The 27,306-nt window shown below is 44.6% G+C and overlaps 1 protein-coding gene across 6 annotated transcripts in view; it reads left to right on the top strand.

The window, feature by feature from the left end:
* Positions 1-27,306, top strand: part of LOC115166082 (agrin) — a 270,497-nt gene that overhangs the window by 152,904 nt on the left and 90,287 nt on the right. For all 6 annotated transcript variants that reach the window (XM_029719750.1, XM_029719747.1, XM_029719746.1 and 3 more), the window contains one exon: positions 14,648-14,863. In XM_029719750.1, coding sequence (XP_029575610.1) covers positions 14,648-14,863 — 216 coding nt within the window. The remainder of the gene's footprint in view (positions 1-14,647; positions 14,864-27,306) is intronic.

Below are 27,306 nucleotides of genomic sequence, written 5' to 3'. Positions count from 1 at the left end.
CTCCCCAGGTTCCTCAGAGTACAGAGTGACGCCATCTGCCACTGGCTTGGGCCCTCTCCAGGAAGTACCCCTGAAGTCCCTCACCACCCACAATTGTAGAGCCAGCATGGAGCAGCAGTTTCCTCCCACAACCCTTTCTCTGTAGGAAACTGAGTGGAGTTGTGGAGCCATGGAGGAGATGAGGCTGTCTTATTGGGGATGGGAGAATGCCTTTGGCCCCCATACTGTGACACACTGACTGATAGGCAGATTCCTCCTCAGCCTTTTCTTCTCTACGCTCTCTCTTTTTTCATCTAAAATAAAAAGCTTGATGATGAAATACCGGGTGAAGAGACAGAGAGAAAGGGAGAGAGACAGAGCGAGAGCACAAGTGCAAGATGGAAAACGGCGAGCGAGAGAAAGCGTGTAGGGATGACGTTAGATTCCGTGAGGCTGTGGTGTGTGCTCATGCGCGAGTACGTGTGCATCTCACCGAAAGCAAAACCCCCAAAGCAACACGACGACGTGTGTGTCTGAAAGGATACACACCCAAACCCGGGGGACTCGTTCGGGAGGGCTTAAAGTCATATTCAGATGGTGAGAGATAGAGAATGAGAAACTGAGTGAGAGAGGGAAAGAGAGAGACAGCACTCTTCTCCAACGAGCTCTTGGATGAGTTGAATTATTGAATTTCGCGTAGCTGTGTGTGTGTGTGTGTGTGTGTGTGTGTGTGTGTGTGTGTGTGTGCGAATGCGCGAGTGTGTGCGTGCGTGGAACTGGCAGGCGCCAGGTGATATATTCATGTATATTGCAGGAAGTTGTAATCTTTTCAGAGCCACGCTGCTCTCCTCTTTCCTTTGTGGCGGAGATGAAGGGTGACAGAATATTATGGGCCCTGTCATCACATCACCATTATTTAGACTGGGGGCCCGGGGCCCCTGCTCTCTCTCTCTTTCTCTGTCTCTCTGTCGCTGTCTCTGAGGTGTTAATGAGGAAAATGTCCAGCCAACTTCCTCTCTTCCTTCCTTTCTTTCTCTCGTCCTCACCTCTCACTCACACGTTCTCTCATCCTCACCCACTCTCTAACTATATATCTCACTCTCTCTCCTCTCACTGCCTCTCTCTCACTCGCTGCTCTTTCTCTAGCTCGCTGGCACACAGCGATGCAGAGTATCCCAACTGCCTTATTTTAATCAAGCGTTATCACCGATGGTGTTCAATTCCTCTGATATTACACTGTAAAATAATAAAGTTATTTTCAAGTGAAGTACACCTAGTAAATCTGACATAATCTGTGTCACAGCCATGTTGTATTTTTATTTCACCTTTATTTAACCAGGTAGGCCAGTTAAGAACAAGTTCTCATTTACAACTGCGACCTGGCCAAGATAAAGCAAAGCAGTGGAACAAAAACAACAACAACACAGAGTTACACATGGGATAAACAAACGCACAGTCAATAACACAATAGAAAAATCTGTATACAGTGTGTGCAAATGAAGTAAGGAGGTAAGGCAATAAATAGGCCAATAGTAGCGAAGTAATTACAATTTAGCAATTGACACTGGAGTGATATATGTGCAGATGAGGATGTGCAAGTAGAAATACTGGTGTGCAAAAGAGCAGTAAAACAAAAACAAATATGGGGATGAGGTAGGTAGTTGGTTGGAGGGGCTATTTACAGATGGGCTGTGTACAGCTGCAGCGATCGGTAAGCTGCTCTGACAGCTGACGCTTAAAGTTAGTGAGGGAGATATAAGTCTCCCTCATGTAAGTCTCCAACTTATATCAACAAGTCTTCAACTGTTCTGCCTGCGGCTATGGAACCCTGACCTGTTCACCGGACGTGCTACCTGTCCCAGACCTGCTGTTTTCAACTCTCTAGAGACAGCAGGAGCAGTAGAGATACTCTCAATGATCGGCTATGAAAATCCAACTGACATTTACTCTTGAGGTGCTGACTTGTTGCACCCTCGACAACTACTGTGATTATTATTATTTGACCATGCTGGTCATTTATGAACATTTGAACATCTTGGCCATGTTCTGTTATAATCTCCACCCGGCACAGCCAGAAGAGGACTGGCCACACCTCATAGCCTGGTTTCTAGGTTTCTTCCTAGGTTTTGGCCTTTCTAGGGAGTTTTTCCTAGCCACCGTGCTTCTACACCTGCATTGCTTGTTGTTTGGGGTTTTAGGCTGGGTTTCTGTACAGCACTTTGAGATATCAGCTGATGTAAGAAGGGCTATATAAATAAATTTGATTTGAACTTCAGTGATTTTTGCAATTTGTTTCAGTCATTGGCAGCAGAGAACTGTAAGGCAAGGCGGCTAATGTTGGCTTTGGGGATGACCAGTGAAATTTACCTGCTGGAGCGCGTGCTATGGGTGGGTATTGCTATGGTGACCAGTGAGCTGAGATAAGGCGGAGCTATACCTAGCAAAGACTTATAGATGACCTGGAGCCAGTGGGTTTGGCGACGAATATGTAGCCAGGACCAGCCAACGAGAGCATACAGGATCACTGGTCTTAACCGGTCATATCAGTTATGACTGCTTATGACCTATGTTATGTCTAGGGCTGGGCAGTGTACTGTATTTTACTATATACCGGCTATTGATGAATTTACTGGTTTGGGTTTTTACTTTACCTTCTGTATCGGTATTTGAATGTTTGGTTTGTTAAGTGTGATATGCCGTGTATTTTTATAGTTTACACCGCTACTTGAGTCATCCCACTCCGCTCTCTCTCTCTCTCTCTCTCCATGCTGCTTTCCACACAGACCCGTCACTCAAGGAGTCGTTTGTTGTTGCTTGACCACAAGACACTTGTGTTCAGCCTGCATGTTCAATGCAGCACATGCAACAATGTTGATGACAACAATGTTGTTTCCACTTTGCTTCTTAATATAAATCCACAATTACACTATTTCGTTTGTGTTTCTTGCATCTGCAAACAGCTAGTTTGTCTTTTCTTAGCAAGTGTTAGCCGCTAATGCTAATCGCTAGTTCACTGGCTAGCTAGCTAATAAATTTATTGAGTCAGAGCAAATGTAGCTAGCTAATACAGCCTGATACCAGTGCTGGTGTAGGCCTAAATAAGCATGTTGTTTGTGCAAAAGTATCTTCTAAATCTAAAAATAAATAAATAGGCTAAGCATGAATATCTTATAGGGTCCCCTAGGAAACACTGACCATCACTTTGTCTTCCTACCCTGTCACAATAACTCCTCCCTGGCATCTTCATTTGTTATCATGTCAAACAACACTGTTCAAAATGCCCACTATTATTTATATTCTAACTATAAAATTAGAAAATCATTCTATTTCCATGATTCCAACAGTTCACCCAAGTGTTTTGATCTAAATTGCAAGTCAAATCGCAATTGCAACATTTGGTTAAAAATAAGGCCTCGTTATTTTTTGCCCATATCGTATAGCTTTACGTGGCAGTGTTGAGATGAGTGCAGGAAATGCATAAATGTATGGAAATGCGGGAAATTATTTTAGGTTGAAGTTGAATTGAACAGTATACATTTCTTGAAAAAAAGACCCATTAAAACCACTTAGAATGTATTTGTTACCCTAGGATCACGCACTACTTATGAAGCATATTTAGAACTTGTATTATTCAAAAGCATAAAATACGGTCAACTAACATCATACCGATATATATATATATATTTTTTTTTTTTATTACAATATTGTCTTTGTCTCTCAAAATTATTGTAATGTGGTGAACCTTAAAAATCTAAATGAAAATGATTCCAATCTAAAAGTTCATATTCAACCAGAGAACACCCTTGTGGGAAAGGGCTGCACTTGACCACTGCATTTGAATCATTCCTGCGATGAATGGCTAAACCCGCTACTCTATGAAAGTGGAAAGGGGGATACCTAGTCGGTTGTACAACTGAATGCCATCAACTGAAATGTGTCTTCTGCATTTAACCCAACCACTCTGAATCAGAGATATGTGGGGGGGCTGCCATAATCGACATCTACGTCTTCGGCGCCCGAGGAACAGTGGGTTAACCTCTTACATCTAGATGTTCCGCTAGCGGAACACCGCTCCAATATCCAATGATAGGGCGTGGCGCGAATTACAAACTCCTCAAAAATCAAAAAACTTCAATTTTTCAAACATATGACTATTTTACACCATTTTAAAGACAAGACTCTCCTTTATCTAACCACATTGTCCGATTTCAAAAAGGCTTTACAACGAAAGCAAAACATTATGTCAGGAGAGTACCCAGCCAGAAATAATCACACACCCATTTTTCAAGCTAGCATATAATGTCACAAAAACCAAAACCACAGCTAAATGCAGCACTAACCTTTGATGATCTTCATCAGATGACACTCCTAGGACATTATGTTATACAATACATGCATGTTTTGTTCAATCAAGTTCATATTTATATCAAAAACCAGCTTTTTACATTAGCATGTGACGTTCAGAACTAGCATACCCACCGAAACTTCCGGTGAATTTACTAAATTACTCACGATAAACGTTCACAAAAAACATAACAATTATTTTAAGAATTATAGATACAGAACTCCTTTATGCAATCGCTATGTCAGATTTTAAAATAGCTTTTCGGTGAAAGCACATTTTGCAATATTCTGAGTAGATAGCCAGGCCATCATGGCTAGCTATTTTGACACCCACCAAGTTTGGCCCTCACCAAACTCAGATTTACTATAAGAAAAATTGGATTACCTTTGCTGTTCTTCGTCAGAATGCACTCCCAGGACTTCTACTTTACACCCAAAGTTGTTTTGGTTCCAAATAAACCATAGTTATATCCAAATAGTGGCGTTTTGTTCTTGCGTTCAAGACACTATCCGAAGGGTGACGCGCCGGCGCGTATCGTGACAAAAAAAATCTAAATATTCCATTACCGTACTTCGAAGCATGTCAAACGCTGTTTAAAATCAATTTTTATTACATTTTTCTCGTAAAATAGCGATAATATTCCGACCAGGAGACGTTGTTTTCGTTCAAAGACTGAAAATGTGAAATGGACTCTTCATGTGCACGCGCACACCCGTTTCATTGTTCTCAGATCGACCACTATCCAAATGCGCTACTGTTTTTCGCCCAGGAACTGCAGAGTCATCATTCCCCGTTCTGGCGCCTTCTGAGAGCCTATGGGAGCCTTAGAAAATGTCACGTTACAGCAGAGATCCTCTGTTTTCCATAAAGAGGCTATAGAAGGCCAAGAAATGGTCAGAGAGGGCACTTCCTGTATAGAATCTTCTCAGGTTTTGGCCTGCCATATGAGTTCTGTTATACTCACAGACACCATTCAAACAGTTTTAGAAACCTTAGGGTGTTTTCTATCCGAATCAAACAATTATATGTATATTCTAGTTTCTGGGCAGGAGTAATAACCAGATTAAATCGGGTACGTTTTTTATCCGGCCGTGAAAATACTGCCCCCTATCCTAAACAGGTTAACAGCCTTACTCAGGGGCAGAACGACAGATTTGTACCTTGTCAGCACGAGGATTAGATCCAGCAACCTTTCTGTTACTGGCCCAACACTCTAACCACTAGGCGAAACCACACACTCTTGCAGAGACTTTGATATTACCTGCCGCAATTGATATGGTGAAAACAGTGTGGGGGAGGCAGAGGCACAGAAACTCACCTCAATGCCTTTGTCAGATAACACTGTGAAACTAAGAATTGATGCTAGCACTCAAGAGGAAACTGACTGAACTACTCAAAAACTCCCCAGTTTATGCTCTCCAAATGGATGTTAGCTGTGAGGGCCGAGATGCCCATGCATTGACTTTTGTTTTCCACATGTCGGGGGATGCTGTTCACAAAGACAGGCCTTTTCTGTCTCACAATTCCCGGAGATGTTCAGCTGCGTGGCTATATTGACGAAAAACATATTTCATGGGATCAAATGGTGGGCTTTTGCACAGATGGGGCTCTGCTCCATCTATCACAGGACAGCGGGCAGGTCTCTGCACTCTAGTTGTGAATGTGTCTCCTTCTGCCATATGGACGCATTGTATCATACATCCACTGAGCGATAATGGATACTCCGAGAGCAACTGGCAGCAAAAGAGTTGAGGGCAGAACTCAGAGATACGCAGAAGGTAACTTTGATTGTAAACTACTTCGCTCAAGCTTGTTCGCAAATCTATGTGGAGATATGGGATCAGAGCATGACAGTGTTCTATTTCACATCGAGGCTTGGTGGTTATGGAAGTGGAGTGTTGGAAATATTTTTCGAATTGAGAGAGGAACTATTGTCATTTGCAATGGATGTAAAAAAAACAGACCATTGACTTTCTGTGTAGTGAAAAGGAAAGGTGTCTCCTTGTCTTTGTAACATACATATTTGGGGAACTGAACGCAAGCATGCAGGGGAAATACCAAAACAATCTACAGATGCGTGACCGAACCAGCGAAATGATCCGTTTGACTGTGATCCTGGCTCAGTTGACATGCCGGTAAGTGAAATCGAAAAAGCTTATCGAGCTGTCATGTGACCGAATGCTGCAGACAACACATTTACGGGTTATTATGGAGGAGTTTTGGTTCCTGACTCAAAGGGAATAACCTCCGAGCATTAAAACTGATGGTACGCTGATTCAGTGCGCTCGTCTGTATTAAAAACAAACATCGATCCAGGTTGGATGTGACAGGAGAGATGAGGTGCGCTCTGTCGACCACGCCCCCTGACTTTGAGAACCTCCGACGGGACATGCATCAAGCACACCCATCTCATTAGTGTTAGTGAGATAAGGTCAATTATGTCAGACTCATTTGAAATTGACTGTCATAGCCCCACATTAACAGTATATGATGGTGAGTTGAGAATACAATCAGAAATACTGTTAGAATGCTTTGCAATTGACTGCCATAGTCACAATTAAAAAAGTAAACATAACCTCTCTCTCCTTCCCTCTCTCTAACCTTTCTCACTCTCCTTCCCTCTCTTTAAGCTCTCTCTCTTCTTCCACCTCTTTCCTTTCCTTCCTTCCATCTCTCGAACCTCTCTCGCCTTCCCTCTCTCTCACCTTCCCTCTCTCTAACCGCTCTCCATCATCTCTTGCTCTCTCTATTTATCTCTCTCAACTCTGCTCATCTGCTCTTGCACATTCTGTCTCATTCCCTCATTACCACCTCTCTCGCCATCCTCTTCCTCTCACTACATCTCCCATCCCTCTCTTTTTCTGTCTGTGTCTGGAAAACACTGTGGGAATGTTTGTTGTTTAGCTGAGCCGATATGTGTGTGTGTGTGTGTGTGTGTGTGTGTGTGCGCGCGCACGGTAAATAATAAATTGATGCGGGTGTAAGCCGGCTCGGCAACCCCGGCTCAGCCCAGGAAGCTCAATGAGCAGGAGGGGAATTGATTGCCCTTTTATACGTGGAAATGAGAAAATACAAGCCTACACTCACATTCCACATGTACACACACACACACACACACACACACTATTTTAGACCAGAAGGGGAATGAAGGAGAAATACCTCACACTCGCTTTGTGTTTGTTTTTCCTCTATATCTTAATTTCGTTCGTTGGGATGACATAGTAGAAAGTAGCACAAGAAAGAAAAAGTTGTTTGTAAAGTATGAAAATCTGTCTCTTCTACCCCCCCACTGCTGTGTTAAAAAAGCGATTTTCCCACATTGAATAGTGACAGTGTTTTTGTCTTTGTGAGCAGATGTTTACCTACTCGCTGTTCTTTCTATGATTGCTGCGCAATCAATAATTGACTCCATCAGTCTCCTGGGAGCCTGTAAGTAGACGATCAATGGAAGTTTTAAGCAGATGTATTTTACAGGCAGCGAGAGCAACTAGACAGTATTTATTCGAAGTGACATAGTGCATCTCTCCCGGTCCTTCTGGCGCGTTGGTGTAAATGGCGTTATCGATGTAGAGGCAGGCCGACGCTCAAGTTTGCCATACTATGAATCAATTGCCTACCTCTGAGTGGATCGCATTCAGCCAGAGACAGAACATCTAGGGCTGGAGCAAATATAGTGCGTCATTTTAGTGTTTCTCAACCAAATTAGATGTTCAAAATGAGATTATTCTAACCCAAAAGGGAATCGAGGAGCAAGTGCATCGGGGGCTCACGCATTCACCGACAGAATGATGGAAGGAAAAACAGCTTTTCTTAACTTATCAAGATTTGTGCAGTCGCCGCTCTGGAGTGTGTAAATAGTCACCTGTGAATGGGTCTGGAGTTTCCATTTTGAAACCAGATTTGATGACTGCCTCGCGCCCATTAAGTGGATGACAGTCTCCATGGCAACGTCTCCCTGTGTTCCGATAGCCTTTTGGCACAGTGATACAGGGAAACAGCCACACAACACCTGGACATAGTTAACTCATGCACTCCCTGGTTTGCATTTTGTAGACTTTCTGGTTTCATAAGTCAAACTAAAATAGTATTTGAACTAAGGGCTGCACTCCAATATGCCCCTTACGCTCTGCGCTTCAATCCAATATAGATAGCATAGGCCAAACCAGGAGAGTTTATTTAATAATGAGCCATTTGTTTTTTAATCTCGCAGGAAAAGTCAATCGCTATTCTTGGCACCTGTGTAAAGTTCAGGGATAACTCTCTCACGTATTTATTAATCTCCTTCCTCCTGATCCTCTTGACCAAACACGGAACTTGTGGAATAGAAACCGTGTGATGTTTACCAAATCGGCTATTTTGGAATTGTCAAGTCAGTCTTGAAGCGTTTAAGCAGAGAGGAAAGGTAAAGTGAGAGGTTTCACGCTCGACAAAATCTGTCCAAAATAATCCCAATGCGTTTCTATGGTTTTATTTTGGACCTAAACTTGTCGCCTGCCTTGCAGCCTTTGGGACAACGACTCCCACTGCCAGGGAGGAGACATGAGCATCTTGTCAATATATACAGATCTCTGGTTTAAATAGTCATACCCCATTATTATTTCTATTGAATTTCAGACATTACACAGTTTTACTGTTACGGTCCCAGAATATAAAGACACATCATTAATGTTACACACAGTGGAAGTTATACAATTCGAACTATATAATACTGTCTAGCATCGTCTAACATCTGTGTCAAACTCATTCCACGGAGGGGCCGAGTGTCTGCGGGATTTCGCTCCACCCTTGTACTTGATTAATGAATTAAAGTCACAAATGAGTAAGGATCTCCCCTCACCTGGTTGTCTAGGTCTTAATTGAAAGGGGGAAAAAAAACAAGCAGACACTCGTCCCTCCTTGGAATGAGTTTGACGCCCCTGATAATAATAGTGTCTATCTTGTCATTTCTGTGAGAGCTGCTATACCTAGCTTACCCGCATCCCCATCAGTCCAAACATCCCTTTATCACCAGCGAGAGCATGAAATCATGTATTATGGATGACCTCTCTAAATACACTGTGAGCATTACCTGGACAAGGCATTACCTTCCATGTCAGCCACATACTGGGCATGCTCCTTCTCTCAAATGGGATTTCCTCCAGAGGGTAGAAAGAGACCCACCCGCATGTAAATGAAGCTTTTAGCTCTCGGGGAAGAAAGATTACCTTACACAAGCACATGCAAACACAAGCGCACACTCACACGCTCACACTCTTCCCTCCACCCGATAGAAAACCCACTGAATACAGATTCCACACAATTGGCCAGTACAGCGATGTGCATGGCCAGCCTGTTATTGTACCGTCTATATATTATAATCCCCTGTCCTTGTGGGTCAGTTTACAGCCGGGTTCATGTCTAAACGTTTACCTTGTCCCTTTTTTTTTCAATGAACAGAAGATACAGACAACGTGTACTGTTTGTACAAGGACAAAGGTGCAGGAAAAGGTCACGCTAACTGCTAGTCTAGTTATTCAGCACTGAAAGCAGATTGGCTTACATTCTGTTCAGATAAATGCTCTACACTTCCCTAGCGTGTGAGGCCATTTACAGCTCTTAGCGTAGATGGGTTATGAAGAACTGGAGTTGCTAGCGTGTGACTGGTGAGAGAAACGTCTCTCTGTGTGTGAGGTGTCATTCGTCCGTCCACAGCCATGGTCCTTTTTCTTAACCCTTTACACTCGTACCCGGGTTGAAAATGGCAGATTTGGGCACTGGTAAGCGCCTACATTTGAATGCAGTGGCTGTACAGTAAAAAGCTTTACATGATGTCAGAGCTCAGGGTCTCCGCTTCACAGCTCTGTATGGGTTTTGACTGACAGATGTTCTGAACTTGAGCACCTCGTGCGACAGGACGTTGCCCCCATCCCTTCCGCTAATTAGGCAACTTGAGGGAAAACATGTCAATTAGGAGGACTGTGTATTTTGAATGATGAGACGTTGAGGATTATGATAAATAGTGCTTTGATGTCGTACAAGCAAGCCAAACATCTGTGAATCCTAATGTTAACATTTATTTAACTAGGCAAGTCAAGAACAAATTCTTATTTACAATGATGGCCTACCCCGGACGACACAGGGCCAATTGTGCGAAGCCCTATGGGACTCCCAGTCCGACCGGATATGATACAGCCTGGATTCGAACCAGGTACTGCAGTGACACCTCGTAAACTGAGATAGTGTCTTAGACCACTGCGCCACTCGGGAGCCCCAATGTACACTTCACACCCCCCCTCCCCCACCAAAAGAAATCATAAAGCAGTGTCAACGTTTACAATCACTATGTTTGATGAACAGTTACAAGATGACATGGTGTCATACCGTGGGTTGTTTTGGACAGAATGAGCCTATGTTTGTCTATTGTGAAGCAAATTCAACTTGGCACACTGCCTGAAAGCACACGACTTCTTTCCAAAATGACAATCTGTTTCTCTGAATTGCCTTCTAAAAGCCTAACGCTGTTAGATTGTACTGTATGACTTAGCTACTCATGTTGGTAATAGAACAAGCTTTCAAATCATGCCCACCTGACCCAGATTTTGATTTATAATGGACCGAGTTTGGATTGTGTAAACAGCAACCGTAATTGTGTGATGGTGGGGATGCAGGGTTGTGTTCCACACAAAACAACAAGTGTGCTTGGTCTAGTTCCTCAACGGCACAGCTAGGAGGACAAAACGAAAAGGACCTTATAGTTGGAAGACTCTTCTTTAGTTGTCACGGATACTCCCTCTCCGGCCTCTAGGTCGCCAGGCTGCTGATTATCCCGCACACCTGTCACCATCGTCTCGCGCAGCTGCGCCTCATGACGCTCACCTGGACTCCATCACCTCCTTGATTATCTTCCCTATATCTGTCACTCCCCTTGGTTCTTTCCTCAGGTGTTATTGACTCTGTTTCATGTCGGTTTGTGTTTTGTGTTCATTGTTTTATTTATTAAAACACTCACTCCCTGAACTTGCTTCCCGACTCTCAGCACACTCGTTATATTAGTCCTCACACTCAAAGCCTTTCCATTTGTTTGTCTTATGTTCGACCTACCCCACATGTCCAGGAATATTCTTATCGTGTTACTGAATGTATCCGGAGTATTTTCAGATTTCGTTTTCAAAGATGCGACACAAAGTAATGTAAATGTAAAATGCACAAATCAACAGTGTAATGTTTGGATTCGGTCTTGTGTCAGGTGAACTGTTGTGTACTCACATTTGGTCTAATCATTTTACCACTGTCTCCAAACTGTCCCCTTTCAATTGCTACCATGGTTATGCATTTCATATTTCTTCTGTTAGGAACATTTTAATTTAGCCCTATGTAGGCCAATTGTGACGAGTGTAAAGTGTTAAGTTCCTTACCTCGCTTGAGATGTCTTTTTGAGCTCAGATTGCTAGCCCATGGCAGCAGATATGTCTGTGGTTCAATGACTAACGTTATAGAGTAGCCCTTGGCTTTTTGACTCTACCTGCCTTTCTCTACTTGTCGCCTCAGTCAACATGTTAATACAAGTCCTTACGCATCATACATGGCTAGATTGGATTTCAACTCATCTCTCGTCTCTTCCTATCTTGTCTCTCACCTGTCAGGTGACTGGCCCTATGTTGAAAACACCACACACACACACACACACACACACACACACACACACACACACACACACACACACACACACACACACACACACACACACACACACACACACACACACACACACACACACACACACACACACACACACCCCCTCCCTCTATCTCGCTCTCTCCCTCTCTTTTCCCCCCCTTCAACCAAAGAAAAGAGACTAGCTCAGGTATCTGTCAGGCTCCAGCTCTTCAGGTGGTCTCCCACTGGGAACTTTAGCCCTCACCTGTCTTGTCTCGCTGTAAAGGCGTCAGCATGCTTTAGCCAAACCAAACAAGTGCTCTCCCATACTTCATTAAAAGACCTTCGCTTGAAAAACGAGAACAAAGCGGCAATAGTACGGTTTGTCCATTTTGAGACGCCATAGCCAGTATACAGTTCCTCAAAGTAGATAACTCAAGAAATCTGTCATTCATCTTGACGTTTTTGCTGAAGAGTTCTTAATTGCGTAATTTTACATCTAACTAAGATGTTTGGTTCAGTATTTTTCAATGAAAAAATGTACATGAAAACGAGTCGTCTCTCGTCGAATGACAACAAAGACTTTATTGAAAAATCCCTACTACAGAGGGAAAAATCCCCACCTACAGAGGGGCGAAGACTTCGGCTCCGAACTTTGACTTGCCTTCAGAACAAATGTTGCTTGCCTGAACTGTCGTCATAATATATGCACAAACTCTCCTGAACTGTTTCGCTCGGAAAGAGAGGGAGAGCGTGGTAGACATAGACTTTAAGAGAAAGAGAGCTGGCAGCCAAAGCAGATGCTGTAACAGCAGCCTCCCTCTCCTTTCACACACACAACAGTGGTGTGTATGTATGTTTGTGTATGTGTGTGTGTGTTTGTGTGTGTGTGTGTGTGTGTGTGTGTGTGTGTGTGTGTGTGTGTGTGTGTGTGTGTGCGCGCGCCTGTGTGTGCGTGTTCCGGAGTGAGTGAGAGGAAGCCAGACAGCTGCCGGGCTAGTCCGAGTGGACATGCCCCCTCGCGTTTAGCCCTTGCCTGGGAACCAGCGATAAGACATAGCTGGGGGCGATCGGTGGAAGGGGGGACTGGAGAGGAGGTGGAGGGGTGGGGGGGCAGCCGGAGAGGCCGTGCTGACATTGGGCATCAGACGCTCCAGACCAATCATACTTTCCAGACCAAGGCTTAGCTAGGAGTACGCTTGGTCCTCAGTCTCATTGATTTCTATTCAAATCCACTACCTGTGAGAGTTGCCATCTGTTTTGGGCAGCTGTAATGTAGTACTATGGATGTGTGGCCACTGGCCAGATAAATGTATGTTTAAGGTCCCACGCTGACATCTACACTACATGACCAAAAGTATGTGGACACCTGCTCGTCAACCATCTTATTCCAAAATCATGGGCATTAAAATGGAGTTGGTCCCCCCTTTGCTGATACAACAGCCTCCACTCTTTTGGGAAGGCTTTCCGCTAGAAGTTGGAACATTGCTGTGGGGACTTGCTTGCATTCAGCCACAGGAGTGGAAATGAGGTCGGGCACTGATGTCAGGCGATTAGGCCTGGCTCGCAATTGGTGTTCCAATTAATCCCAAAAGTGTTCGATGGAGTTGAGGTCAGGGCTCTGTGCAGGCCAGTCAAGTTCTTCCACACCGATCTCAACAAACCATTTCTGTATGGACCTCGCTTTGTGCACAGGGCCATTGTCATGCTGAAACAGGAAAAGGCCTTCCCCAAACTGTTGCCACAAAGTTGGAAGCAGAGAATCGTCTACAATGTCATTGTATGCTTTAGTGTTAAGATTTCCCTCTCTTGGAACTAAGGGGCCTAGCTTGAACCATGAAAAACAGCCCCAGACCATTATTCCTCCTCCACCAAACTTAACAGTTGGCACTATGCATTGGGGCATTCTCCTGGGATCCAAAAAACCTATGGAAACCCATTTCATGAATCTCCCGACAGTTATTGTGCTAACGTTGCTTCCAGAGGCAGTTTGGACTCGGTGGTGAGTGTTGTAACCGAGGACAGACTTTTCTTTACACGCTACGTGCTTAAGCACTTGCCGGCCCCATTCTGTGAGCTTGTGTGGCCTTCCACTTGTGTAGCCTACCACAGATGTTTCCACTTCACAATAACAGCACTTACAGTTGACTGGGGTAGCTCTAGCATGACAGAAATTTGACAAAATGACTTGTTGTAAAGGTGGCATCCTATGACGGTGCCACGTTGAGAGTCACTGAGCTTTTCCCTAAAGCCATTCTACTGCCATTGTTTGTCTATGTAGATTGCATTGCTGTATTGCCCCTATTTTATACACCTGTCAGCAATGGGTGTGGCTGAAATAGCCAAATCCACTCATTTGAAGGGGTGTCCACATACTTTTGTGTATATATAGTGTATATTACAGGTGTCAATGAAGCTCAAGGTACATGGTGTATATTGTATGTTCTCGTGTATGGGGAATATTAACAAAGTTGTGTAACCCATGGAAATATAGTGTTTCTCAAGTGTGAACTGTTAGCTAAGGCCCTCTTTCTGTAACGTCACTTATACGTGTTTTCAAAGGGTCCTCCTGTTGGGTATTTCCTCCCTTCTAAATGACACGCTTCTTTGCACGTTTTTTTATGAAATGTCAAATGTTTTTAATAAAATGATCAAATGTAACAGTGTTTCCCTCCTCTCTCTGGGCAGGTTGCAGAGGTATGCTGTGCGGCTTCGGGGCGGTGTGTGAGCGTGAAGCGGCTGACCCCTCTAAGGCGGAGTGCGTATGCAAGAAGATGGCTTGTCCGTCGGTTGTGGCGCCCGTGTGCGGCTCAGACTCCTCCACCTACTCCAACGAGTGCGAGCTGGAGAAGGCCCAGTGCAACACGCAGCGACGCATCAAGGTGCTGCGCAAGGGACCCTGTGGTGAGTCCAGATAGCTAGCGTCACGCTATCTAGCTATTATAGTTTGTCTGTGTTGTGTTAACACAAAGTATTGTATTTACAGTATGGTGAGATCAGCTAACGTCACGCTAGCTACTATTCAGTCTGTTTCAGTCAGTGTTGTGGAGACTACTACTGTACCTTGTTCCTTATCTATGGAGAGTCCAGCTAGCAATATGCTACTATTCAGTCTCTTTCAGTCAGTGTTGTGAAGACTACTACTGTACCCTGACGTATAGTGACTCAGCTAGCATGACTCTACTATTCAGCCCACTGCGATCCTTTGTGCTCTTTCATACATTCAGAATGAGTCCTTTTAGCATTGCACTACAAAACATTACAATTCAAGACAGTATGTTCTGTACCTCCGCAAGGGAAATGCGAGCCGTTACTTCATTATCCAGAGCCTAGATCAGGGATGAGCTACTTTGATGGGGGTGGGGGCCACAAAAAATCTGAACTCATCATGGGTTCACCCATCTTCACACAATACTCCATAATGGCAAAGTGAAAACATGTATTTAGAAATGTTTGCAAAATTATAGAAAATGAAATACAGAAATATCTCATTTACATAAGTATTCACAGCCCTGAGTCAATACATGCTAGAATAACATTGGCAGCGATTACAGCGGTGAGTCTTTCTGGGTAAGTTTCTAAGAGCTTTGTACACCTGGATTATACAATATTTGCACATTATTCTTAAAAAAATATTTTTTTTCAAGTTCTATCAATTTGGTTGTTTATCATTGTTCGAGAGCCAATTTGAAGACTGGCCATAGATTTTCAAGCCGATTTAAGTCAAAACTGTTACTCGGTCGTCTTGGTAAGCAACTCCAGTGTATATTTGGCCTTGAGTTTTAGGTTAGTGTCCTCCTTAAAGGTGAATTTGTCTCCCAGTGTCTGTTGGAAAGCAGACTGAACCAGGTTTTCCTCAAGGATTTTGCCTGTGCTTAGCTCTATTCCATTTCTTTTTATATAAAAAAACTCCTTAGGCCTTGCCGATGACAAGCATACCCATAACCTGATGCATCCACCACTATGCTTGAAAATACGAAGAGTGGTACTCAGTAATGTGTTGGATTTGCCCCAAAGATAATGCTTTGTATTCAGGACATAGAGTAAATGTATTTTATATTTTAGTGCCTTTTTGCAAACAGGATGCACATTTTGGAATATTTGTATTTTGTATTCTGTACAGGCTTCCCGCTTTTCACTCCGTCATTTAGGTTAGTATTGTGGAGTAACTACAGTGTTGTTGATCCATCCTCAGTTTTCTCCTATCACAGCCATTAAACTCTGTAACTGTTGTCACCATTAGCCTCATGGTGAAATCCCTGAGCGGTTTTCTTCCTCTCCGGCAACTGAGTTAGGAAGGACGCCTGCATCTTTGTAATGACTGGGTGTATTGATACACCATCCAAAGTGTAATTAATAACTTCACCATGCTCAAAAGGATATTCAATGTATGCTTTTTAAATGTTTTACCCATCTACCAATCGGTCCCCTTCTTTGCGAGGCATTGGAAGACCTCCCTGGTCTTTGTGGTTAAATCTGTGTTTAAAATTCACTGCTTGATTGAAGGACCTTACAGATAACTGTATGTGTGGGGTACAGAGATGAGGTAGTCATTCAAAAATCATGTTAAACACTGTTATGGCACAAAGAGTGAATCCATGCAACTTATTATGTGACTTGTTAAGCAAATGTTTACTCCTGAACTTATTTAGCTTTTCATTTTTTATTAATTAGTACCATTTTCTAAAAACGTAATTCCACTTTGACGGTATGGAGTATTAAGTATAGGCCTGTGACACAAAATCTCAATTTAATCCATTTTAAATTCAGGCTGTAACAGCACAAAATGTGAAAAAAGTCAAGGGGTGTGAATACTTTCTGAAGGCAAGGTACCAGGCGCCTGATGACCAAACACCTCGACGCATGCCCTGTCTGTATCCCATGGTCCCGAGACAACGTATAATAACAGCAGTCTCCATTGAAGCATATGTCTCATCCTCATGACTCGTTAGCATAGCAGCCCCAGCCACTCCAGGAGGGGTTTGCAGGGCTGAAAGCCAGCGGAACACAATACACTACAATGGGCTTCCTGTCAAGGTTTTTTCTCATGTGCCATCGTTACAATGCTAATCCATTGGCTGATTGCTGTGCCGACTGGGGCTGGCTAATAGCACGGCCTGTTTGACTACAGGGCTTGCCAGATAGTGGAGGGAGAGAGAAAGAGAGAGAGAGGGGGAAGGGGGAGAGAGAGAGAGAGGGAAGGGGGAGAGAGAGAGAGGGGGAAGGGAGAGAGAGTGAAGGGAAGGGAGAGAGAAAGAGGGAAGGGAGCGAGAGAGAGGGAAGGGAGAGATGGAAGGGAGAGAGAGAAAGGGAGAACGAGAGGGAGAGAGAGGTAATTTAAATCAAATCAAAGGTTATTGGTCGCGTATACAGTTCAGCAGATGTTATAGATGGTGCAGCGAAATGTTTATGTTACTGGCTCATAACAATACAGTAAAATGTCAAACAAGTACACACAAAAACAAGAACTGAAAATAAAAACACAACAAGAAATCAAGAAATGTCGCAATGAATCCAATGAACAACCCAAATAGCACTGTAACAGTAATCCAAATGCAATCTATACGTGTATATACACCACATATACACCGGATATACACCGTATGTACATCAAAACCTCGAGAGCATCTCTAGTAGTGAGAATTCAGTCTTAGCATTTGCCTTAGCATAGGTAAAGCGCATATGTACTGTACACAGTAATTGAGAATATGAGGCTATCAAGGATGAGAGCTTATTCAGTTGTGGGGAGAAATCATACTATTCAAGCTATGTGACTACTTACTTTAATGCTCCTGTCTAGAGTCCCTTCAAGATGCATTCAAAGCCTAAAACAAGAAATGTTGGACAGCAGTAGAATTCCCAAATGACAAACATCGTACTTCTGAGTATAAAAGAGCTTGTTCCATTTGACAGTTCCGCCACAAATATCACAATAAATATTTGAATATCAAAACACATTTGTCGACATTAAGTGAGCAGCCGGTAAAAATAGGCGTAGCGCTGAAACAATGGAGCTTGAAGGAGAATAAATTGCGCATTGAGAGAGCAAAAAATGGAGAGAGCAGACTATAACAGTCTTGCCACGGGAGGACGAGATGCAGAGGTTCTGGGAAAACTGGATGACAGATTCTATTTCTCCCTTCAATAAATTCAGCGCAGAAGGTCCAGGCAGGTCACACTGCCTGGTATGATGTTGTTGTCTGGGGTGATGGAGAGGTCTGCTGGAGACGGGTAGTGAATGGGAAGGGGGTATACGTTTTATAAGTATTTCATTGTATTTGTTCACATTTTTCTAACTTTAATCAAACCACAACTTATAAAAGCTTCATAGGGCATTCATAAAGTCGTCATAAGCACTAAATGTTTTTTTCTTTTCTCCATGACATGTTAAGGTGGCCCTTCCAGTTGAATGGACACGGTGCTTGGATGATGTATAATGATTAATGTAGTGGCAGATTAAAGCAAAGCCGGTGTTCAAGTTTGCAATGTAAGATAGCGACCTGGATCGTGCCTCTGGCCACTCCAGATAATGTACTATGTACATAACTCAGCCGGCACTGACCTTTATGGACATTCCAGCCTAAGCAACTCATTCATTCCCGCTTTATATTAAATGCATATAAAATGGGTAATTTGGGAGCGGGGTCACATTTCTGTGGGTTAGTTCACTTGTGCAGCGTCTATCGTCTACTGATACCGTTTGAATAAAAAAAAAAGGGGGAGCTCTGCTCTGTTTAAATCTGTCGAAATTGGCCCTGAAGCGTGAGATAACTGTGTTTTTTAGGGAAAATATATTTTTTTTAAAGCCATTGAAAGAGGGGTGGGGAGGAGGACAGAAGGCAGCTGGCACATAACCAGGGTTACCGTTCAGTAGAACATGAAGAGCCGCGTTAGCTCTCCTAATATTGAACTTGGAGTCGACACAGAGGGAGGGGTAAACACTCAGCCGTGCGGCGCGCTGCAGCGGGGAGGAGAGGGGGGCCCAGCGAGCGCCAGTGCCTCAGAACTCATTCCGGAGAGCGCAGTCTTGTGAATCGTGGAGTTTTTTTAGGGGGGAGGAGGGTAGTGGTGCGACGGGGGGAGAAAGTGGGCACAGATCGATGGGGAAGATCGATTTCGTGTGTGTGTAGAGGGAGCCCGGGAGCCTCACGCTCCGTTGATAGACTACACTCAGACTCTCATTCTTTCTCTCCCGCTCTTCTTTCATACCCCCGCTGTACTTCTTTCTTCCTCTCCCCTCTTTCTGTCACCTTCCCTTTTATCCTTGCCTCTTCCGCACTCCCGTCACTATATTTCTTCTACCATTCTCTCTGCCTGTCTGTTTTTCTCTCTCTTTCTCCTATCCCTCTCTGTCCCTTTCTCTGTGGGTAACTGCAGTACAGCATGCCTGACTGGCTGTTTGAAAGGCCTGCCTGTCTTATCTCTCCAGCGCCAACAGACACCACTTCACTCCCTCCAGCCATGAAGAAAGGCCGTCTCAGTACGCCGTGTGTCTAACTCTGGCGTATCTACCTCACAGCTCCCTTCAAACCTCCCCCCTCTCAATCTCACTCCACAGTTGGTCCAAGGCAGTCAGTCCTAAGAGAACTCTGTCTGTCTGTCTGCTTGCCTGTCTGCTGGCTTCCCGGTGGTCTGTCTTTGCTAGTGCAACCGAGGAAGCAACATCCGTTGTATGTCAGTATAAAGTATTAAATGTGTTAATGTGGAAATCGATGTGTTGTGTTGTTTCCCCCTTATTGACTGTTAAAACTACATTCTTCAATACCAAGGGAACGGTTGGTTTGCTTCTCTTCGGTTCTGTCCGGTTCCTTTGACAGGTATCCAATTGCAAAGTGGGATATTGTATTGCTGCTCAAGCAAACTGGTGGCAACCACTTTCTGTGTCTGGTCCCGAAATGGAAAACAATGTAAATCTCTCTCTCCAACCTGTAAAGAAAGGCTTGAAGAGGAGCTATATTCCTACATGGCAGAAAGTCCCCACAATATACAATCCCCTCAGAGGCAATACTGAATGTTCTCTTCCATGGTCTTCCATAGAAGACACATCGCAGACTTCCTAAGCAACACGAACAGACTGAATGGATGTTATTTGAAACTGTAGTCTGTTGGATAGTTATATTTTTCTTACAGCCTTGTGTGGAGCAAAGCGTTCCCAGACACCTAAGCCCTGATATTTTGCTCCCAGGCCCAGTTGCCGGGCGGACTACAATTCAAATCCGACAGTTTTACTCCGGCTGCGCTTTTGTGATGGCCAGTGCTAGTTAGGAGGTCGTTAAGGTGTTAGGGGCGTAGAAAGACTGATTTATCCCTGTCCGTCTTATAAAGCGCTGGGAAGAAGCCTGAGACTCCAAAGCCCCTGAACCTGAAGGAGAAGCTAGCAAATCCACCCCCCCCCCCCCCATCCACCCACCCCACCCCCTTTCCTGTTAGCCAACAGGTCATTCGTTACTCTGTCGGCATGCGTGCGAAATCGCCATGGCGATAGAGTTCGACAGCGGGCAGCGACTGCGGTGGAGTGTGGTGAGAGCCGGTGTAAATTAGTTTTTCTCTCTCCCAGCATGGAGATGCCAGTGACACGGTGTCCACCTGTCTTCTCAACCTACTAGGGTCCGTCTGTCTAACTTTAACTTCACTCATCAGCTAGCTAGAGACACTCTCCAAAAATATCAGTCTGGAAGAATGGCCGTCAATCAATGTCCCCCCCCCTTTTGGTATTTTGGTAGATCATAACATTTAAATGGGCATATAGCCATATTGTGGATAGGTTGCAGCTCAGATGTGAAACTGTGGCATTACTGCTGCCACACATTGGCTTGGCTCAGTAACTGTCATCGGGTAGGTTATACTGTAGATGTTGAACTCCCTCTTTACTTTCTCACCCCCACCCCCATCGATCTCTATCGCCCTCAGTGAATAGGGTGTTAGTCATCTCCGCGGGGCCTCATTCAGCCTGTGTACCTGGCTGCTGACCTCATCAGTAAGGTTTCTGCTCTGCTCCCCTACTGTAGCTGCTATGATGTGATCCACTTTTTCTCTCTCTCTCTCTGGGTGATTACTGATGCCCTCTTTCTTTCTCTCTCGCTCTCTTTCCCTCTCTACCTTTATCTCTCCATCTCTCTCCCTGTCTCGCTCCCTCTCTCTCTGTTCTCCGTCTCTCTGAAATGTGATGTGATGAACACCAGTGAGAGGTGAGGGTTAGAGGGCGTCAGAAATAAATAAGATCTAATTCCCTTGCAGGGTCTCACTCGGGTTCGGTATTGACCCGAAAGATGGTTTATTGACCCTACACACGCACACTCATATGCTAAACAAACAGGCTCTCTCACAGACATACAAGCACACATGCACACACACACTGTCTTGTATAACTAACCTTGTGGGGAAACAAAATTCAGTCCCATTCAAAATCCTATTGTCCCTAACCCTGAACCTAACCCTAAACCTAACCCTAGCCCTAATCATAAACCAAATTCTAACTTTCACACTAATTCTGACCTTAACCCTAAACCCCCTTGAAAATGCATTTGACCTCGTGTTGATGTTAACAAAATGTCCCCAGTTAGTCAAAGTTTTGTTTGTTTACGATTCTTATTGGGACTTCTGGTCCCCACAAGTATAGTTAAACACGTCCAGACACACAGGCACACACACCCAGGCACAGAAATGCCCACTACCACACAATCCCCCACCAACACAAGGAATCAGCCTTCATTTCTCCTCCTCATGCGCCAGATGATAACGGTAGTGTCTTGAATCCTATCGCCTCCCTTGCCTCCTTCTCCCGCTCATCCTCCAGTACTATCCTCCAGTACTGAGCCTTGTGATACTTGTTAAACAAATCCCTGTCTCTTCCTCGTCTCTTTCTTTTTCTCCCGTCACCTCATGAGGACCTGGGCTTCATGCTCTGGAGAGATAACAGATTATAGTGCCAGCTCACGCATTAATAACCCACCAACCAACACACACACACACACACACACACACACACACACACACACACACACACACACACACACACACACACACACACACATGCAGACATCCACACACACACATGCACGCACGCACACACACACACACACACACACACACACACACACACACACACACACACACACACACACACACACACACACACACACACATGCAGACATCCACACACACACACACACACACACACACACACACACACACACACACACACATGCAGACATCCACACACACACACACACACACACACACACACACACACACACACACACACACACACACACACACACACACACACACACACACACACACACGCAGACAGCCACACAGACACACACACTCCTAATGACAGACAGAAGCTTGGTTTTACACATGCTTTACTTATGTATTTATGCATTCTGCTCCCCTGAATAATCTATTGAGGTTGGTTTGTTGTTGTTATTCTTACGCAATGTGAAAAATAACATAGGATATAGAAGGATACAATGGGAGTCATTGGTACATTTATATCAGGGAGGAAACGACAATAGTCACAATAGTGACAATAGTGTAAACAATACTATTTGTTTGTGGCATGGTTTGGGTGTGAACGGGCTTGTCTGGGAGTGTGCGTGGGCGTCGAGACAAAGCGGGAATCAGTGAAAGGCCCATAATTATAAGGTGGTAGTCATAATCATCTTCTATGCCATGCTCATGGGTTAGGGTTGATTGATAGGATAGTGGACGCCGGTAGGGTAACGATGGTAATCCGTCCTCACCTCTTTCTATCTATGTATTTCTCTCTCCATCTTTCCCCTCTTCCTGCTAGTGAGATGTGGAAGCATTATCCGCATCAACCTCTTTGTGACTCTCTCTCTCTCTCTCTCTCTCTGTGCTTAATACTTTCCTCACTCCTGACTCTCCCTCTCATTTGCCCTCTCTCTCTCTCAATTGTTCCTCCCTCTCTCTCTGTATTTCATCCCCCTCTCCCCCTCCTCTTTCTAGCACCACCCCCCCCTCCGCCCCCATCCTCCTCACAGTAATCTCCCCCTCTGCCTCCCCCCCTCCCCCACTCCTCCTCCCCCCTGTTTCTGTCAGGTTAATACTGTCTGTGAGATAGCCACACTCCCAGCTCCCTGCATGCAGCAGTCTTGAGGCGAGACGGAGACCAAAACGCTCCTGATCCATCTCCCTTCTAAAACCACCTTGTCCCCAACTTGTAATAGCACTGGAAGCTTGATGCCTCATAATACACAAAGTCCCCGCAATCCCCTTAGTATGCCGTGTCTGTCCCCTCCTCTGTTTACAGTTCAAGCAATAACCAGGCCATAATGGAGAGAGATGGAGACAGATATCAACACTTATTTGCATTTATTAGGCCCGCCATTATAGGAACTCGGGCTTCCTGTTTACCTGATCATTTTTTGCCACACTGGGTTTATTGATGTATTCACCACTATCTCCTTGTTCCCCTCCTCTGTCTGCTCACAAAATGAAGTGGCTTATAAAAACTACGGCTGCTAGAGTTCTTGTCATGTTGAACAGGCACTATATTACAGGGCTGAAGTAAGTGTAGATTTAAGAGGTTTATCTGCTGCGTGTGTGTGTGTGTGTGTGTGTGTGTGTGTGTGTGTGTGTGTGTGTGGGTGGGTGGGTGGGTGGGTGGGTGTGTGTGTGTGTGTGTCTGTGCATGCAAAAAACATGCGTGAATGTGTATGTGTGAGTCAGAAACCGAGAATTATTCAACTTTAACATTTAAAAATGTTCAAAAGCTTGTAGCATATTATTCACTCAACTGTTACTCATTAAAACCACTTAATACCATATGCCAGTTCAGAGCATTGAACGCTCCAGCACACATTACTGCCCATTGTTTTGGATCATCATCTCAGTTAAATATGGCTAATGCTAAATTATGATACAATGGAGCTTCAATGCCACGCAATTACCACAATGCCGCGCAATTACCAGTTAGCAGTTAGCCTATCTACTCTAGAAGAGGACATATTTTACATTTTTTTATTTTTAATTTCGCCTTTATTTAACCAAGTAGGCCAGTTGAGAACAAGTTCTCATTTACAACTGCGACCTGGCCAAGATCAAGCAAAGCAGTGCGACACAAACAACAACACAAAGTTACACGTGGAGTAAACAAACGTACAGTCAATAACATAATAGAGAAAGTCTATATACAGGGTGTGCAAATGGCGTGAGTAGGTAAGGCAATAAATAGGCCAAAGTAGCAAAGTAATTACAATTTAGCAAATTAAGTGATAGATGTGCAGATGATGATGTGTAAGTAGAAATACCGGTGTGCAAAAAAGCAAAAAAGTAAATAAAAACAATATGGTGATGAGGTAGGTAGATTGGATGGGCTATTTACAGATGGGCTGTGTACAGCTGCAGCGATCGGTAAGCTGCTCAGATAGCTGATGCTTAAAGTTAGTGAGGGAGATATAAGTCTCCAACTTCAGTGATTTTTGCAATTCGTTCCAGTCATTGGCAGCAGAGAACTGGAAGGAAAGGTGGCCAAAGGTGGTGTTGGCTTTGGGGATGACCAGTGAGCTGAGATACGGCGGAGCTTTACCGAGCAAAGACTTATAGATGCCCTGGAGCCAGGGGTCTGGCGACGAATATGTAGCGAGGGCCAGCCGGCGAGGGCCAGCCGACGAGAGCATACAGGTCGCAGTGGTGGGTGGAGTGTTACAGATACCAATGGTGAACCTCAGAACACCACCTCATCCTCACATGAAGACAAATCCAAATCCAGACGTTTTAATGCTGTCTGGTATTCCCATGTCACTCTAGAGGAAGAAATAATATGTCTATCATTCTAAAAGGAGCGTCCCAACCCGTACCCCCCCCCGCCCGCCCGCCCCACAAATATCAATACAAGTGTGGAGGCTCTTCTGTCAACAGGCAGGAGAAGAATGCCCGAACCCCCGGCCTTTGAGCACAACCAGGAGTCCCTGTGTATACTGAGGTTTTTGTGGCCGATTTTCCAGACTCAAGGGTAACACTAAAGCATGTAAAAGAGAGAGACAGCTGGAGTCAAATAAGCTCTTTGAAGAACTACATCAAACGGGCAAATCATCTCCCAGCTATTGGGCGGACTGCAGCGGTACAGGGAGGACGTGGTGGCGAGGGGCGATGCTTTGTGGTTGGTCTGCTGCGTGTGTCTGTGGTAGTGTGGCCGAGTGGATGCGCTGGGGGGGGGGTTCTCCATTGTCTCTACCTCCCTCTGTCTGTCTCCATCACTTGCTCTCTCTCTCTCATCTTTTTCTCTTTGTCTAGCTCCTCTCCTGCTAGGGGTTATACGGACACATTATATATATATATATATATATATATATATGTTAAAGGATAATACATTAGAGTATTCTGCCCAATCCCCCTCTCCTTCCCCCACAACAACTATCGCCACCACCACGACAGGGAAACCTGTTCCACCACAAGCCCCTGGGCCGCGTGCCGCCAAGCAGAGCCGTCACCACTACACTGCGCTGGCTGACAGCTCCCCAATCCTAATGAAGCGTTAATAAACCCAGTTCAAAACACTGTATCACAGGGAGAAGAAAGGCAGACACACACAGAAAGGCCCGCAAAGACTGCCTGCCTCCCTGCCTGGGAGATAACTCCCACCCTCCTTTCTTTGTTGGCCATCCTCTCCTCTGCCTGTTTTGTAGTATATATTCTCTGTTCAGTTTTTTTGTAGTGCAGGGTTGTGTTCTCCTCCTGCTCCCCACTACTACTACCATGTCTTCTTCTTCAACTAAAGTGAATGTTTCAGCATTGTGGTAGTCTTTTCCTTTACTACCTGTATTCCTCTTGTTATTATCCCAAGCCTAACCTTGCTGCTGTCTACCACTTCAGTGCCGCCTTGTGGCTCAGGGAGAGACGCTAATTGGCAGTGAGGAGCATTCTAATTTAGAAGGTAGCTCGGTGACTTTTCATCTTCCTACTTCTCCGGCATTTCAAATGATAATAATGCGAAAAATGCAGGCAGGAGGTCCCTGAAGTTGTTTTGTGACGCGTTCTGCTTGTTACACCAGTCACATTCACCCAGGCAATTTGCCTCCTTGTCTGAGTCTGAGAGGAAAGCTTATCTGTGCTAACGCCGCCGCAGTGGCGAAGTGCGACGCTCCGAAACTGGACGGATCCGTTAGCATTCAAATCAAGTCGACCCCCTCTGTTCTTCCGTGCTCTTCCGTCCATGCCTGTCAAGGTGCCTGCTACAGCCAAGGAGAAAAACCCTCAGACTATTATTATTGAATGGGTCCGAGAAGCAACGAGGAGAATTCTGTTGACTGTCACAAAGAAAACAGAGGCACTCTGGGAAGTGGCAAGGATGAGCCGTTGGCTGCAGGCTGAAGGCGGTGGCTTAAGGCGTATTATTTCATGGTGGCCCATAAACCCGGGTGACAATGGGCTTCCATTGCTAGGCAAACCATGTCCTCCTACTGTGTTTTCATCCTCCATGGTGTCACCTAACAAACGGTACATCAAAGACAGTGTGGTCCTGTGGGTTCTGTGAGGATATATTGAATATGGACGAAGGGGAAGCAAACCAATGTCGGCATAAATCTACTACAGTTGGTAGTGGTGTCGATTGGTTTCATGGTTGAAGGATTTCAAATGGCTTAGTATCCGTTTCAGTCACAGAGGTGTGTCAATGCCTCAGTTGAATTTGTATTGATAATCTATACATGAAATACTAAATAAAGTCTTCGTTCATTGGTAGAGCATGGTGATTCCCAAGGCCACCCGTACATAAAAACGCATGCTCGCATGACGGTTACTCGCTGTGGATAAAAGCATCTGCTAAATGGCATATATTATTATTATTACTTACACTGACCTTTTGGTTTGCTGTACATCTTCTTTTTGTTAGTCAAATCGTTAGTCATTTTATGACCCATGTTTTTAGCTCGTAATAATTTGGCTGGTCTTTCTGAGGTTAGAGCAATACCGAGATGGATTTTTATGTGGGAGTGTAATGATGCACTGTTCTGGGCCTGCATCTCCAGTAGAAGACCTTTACTCATCTTTTGCTTGATATTCACTGTCACCAGTTGTCCAGCTCCGTTTGCAGTACTGCATTGAAATCAAACTGAAACAAAGACACATTCGTTAGCGACACCACTCCGCCGTGTCTTGAAACGTTTTGAAGACGAAAGCGGCAGAAGAGAAATGTGTCAAGATGTGCGAATGAGCGAGAGATATGTGTGAGGCTTTGATCCGACGACACACAAAAGCACTTCTCTTCGCCAGCCTATCCTAGCCTGACGACTCACACTAAATTCTACTGCTGCTCAGTTGTTCACTACATACGTTAGTCTGAGACTGCCATCAATGAAGTATTTTGTGTGAGGAGGGGC

Source organism: Salmo trutta, chromosome 28 (assembly GCF_901001165.1).
Source record: "Salmo trutta chromosome 28, fSalTru1.1, whole genome shotgun sequence".
Lineage (NCBI taxonomy): Eukaryota > Metazoa > Chordata > Actinopteri > Salmoniformes > Salmonidae > Salmo > Salmo trutta.
The sequence above is the reverse complement of the archived record's forward strand: the minus strand, read 5'-3'. Positions and strand labels throughout refer to the sequence as shown.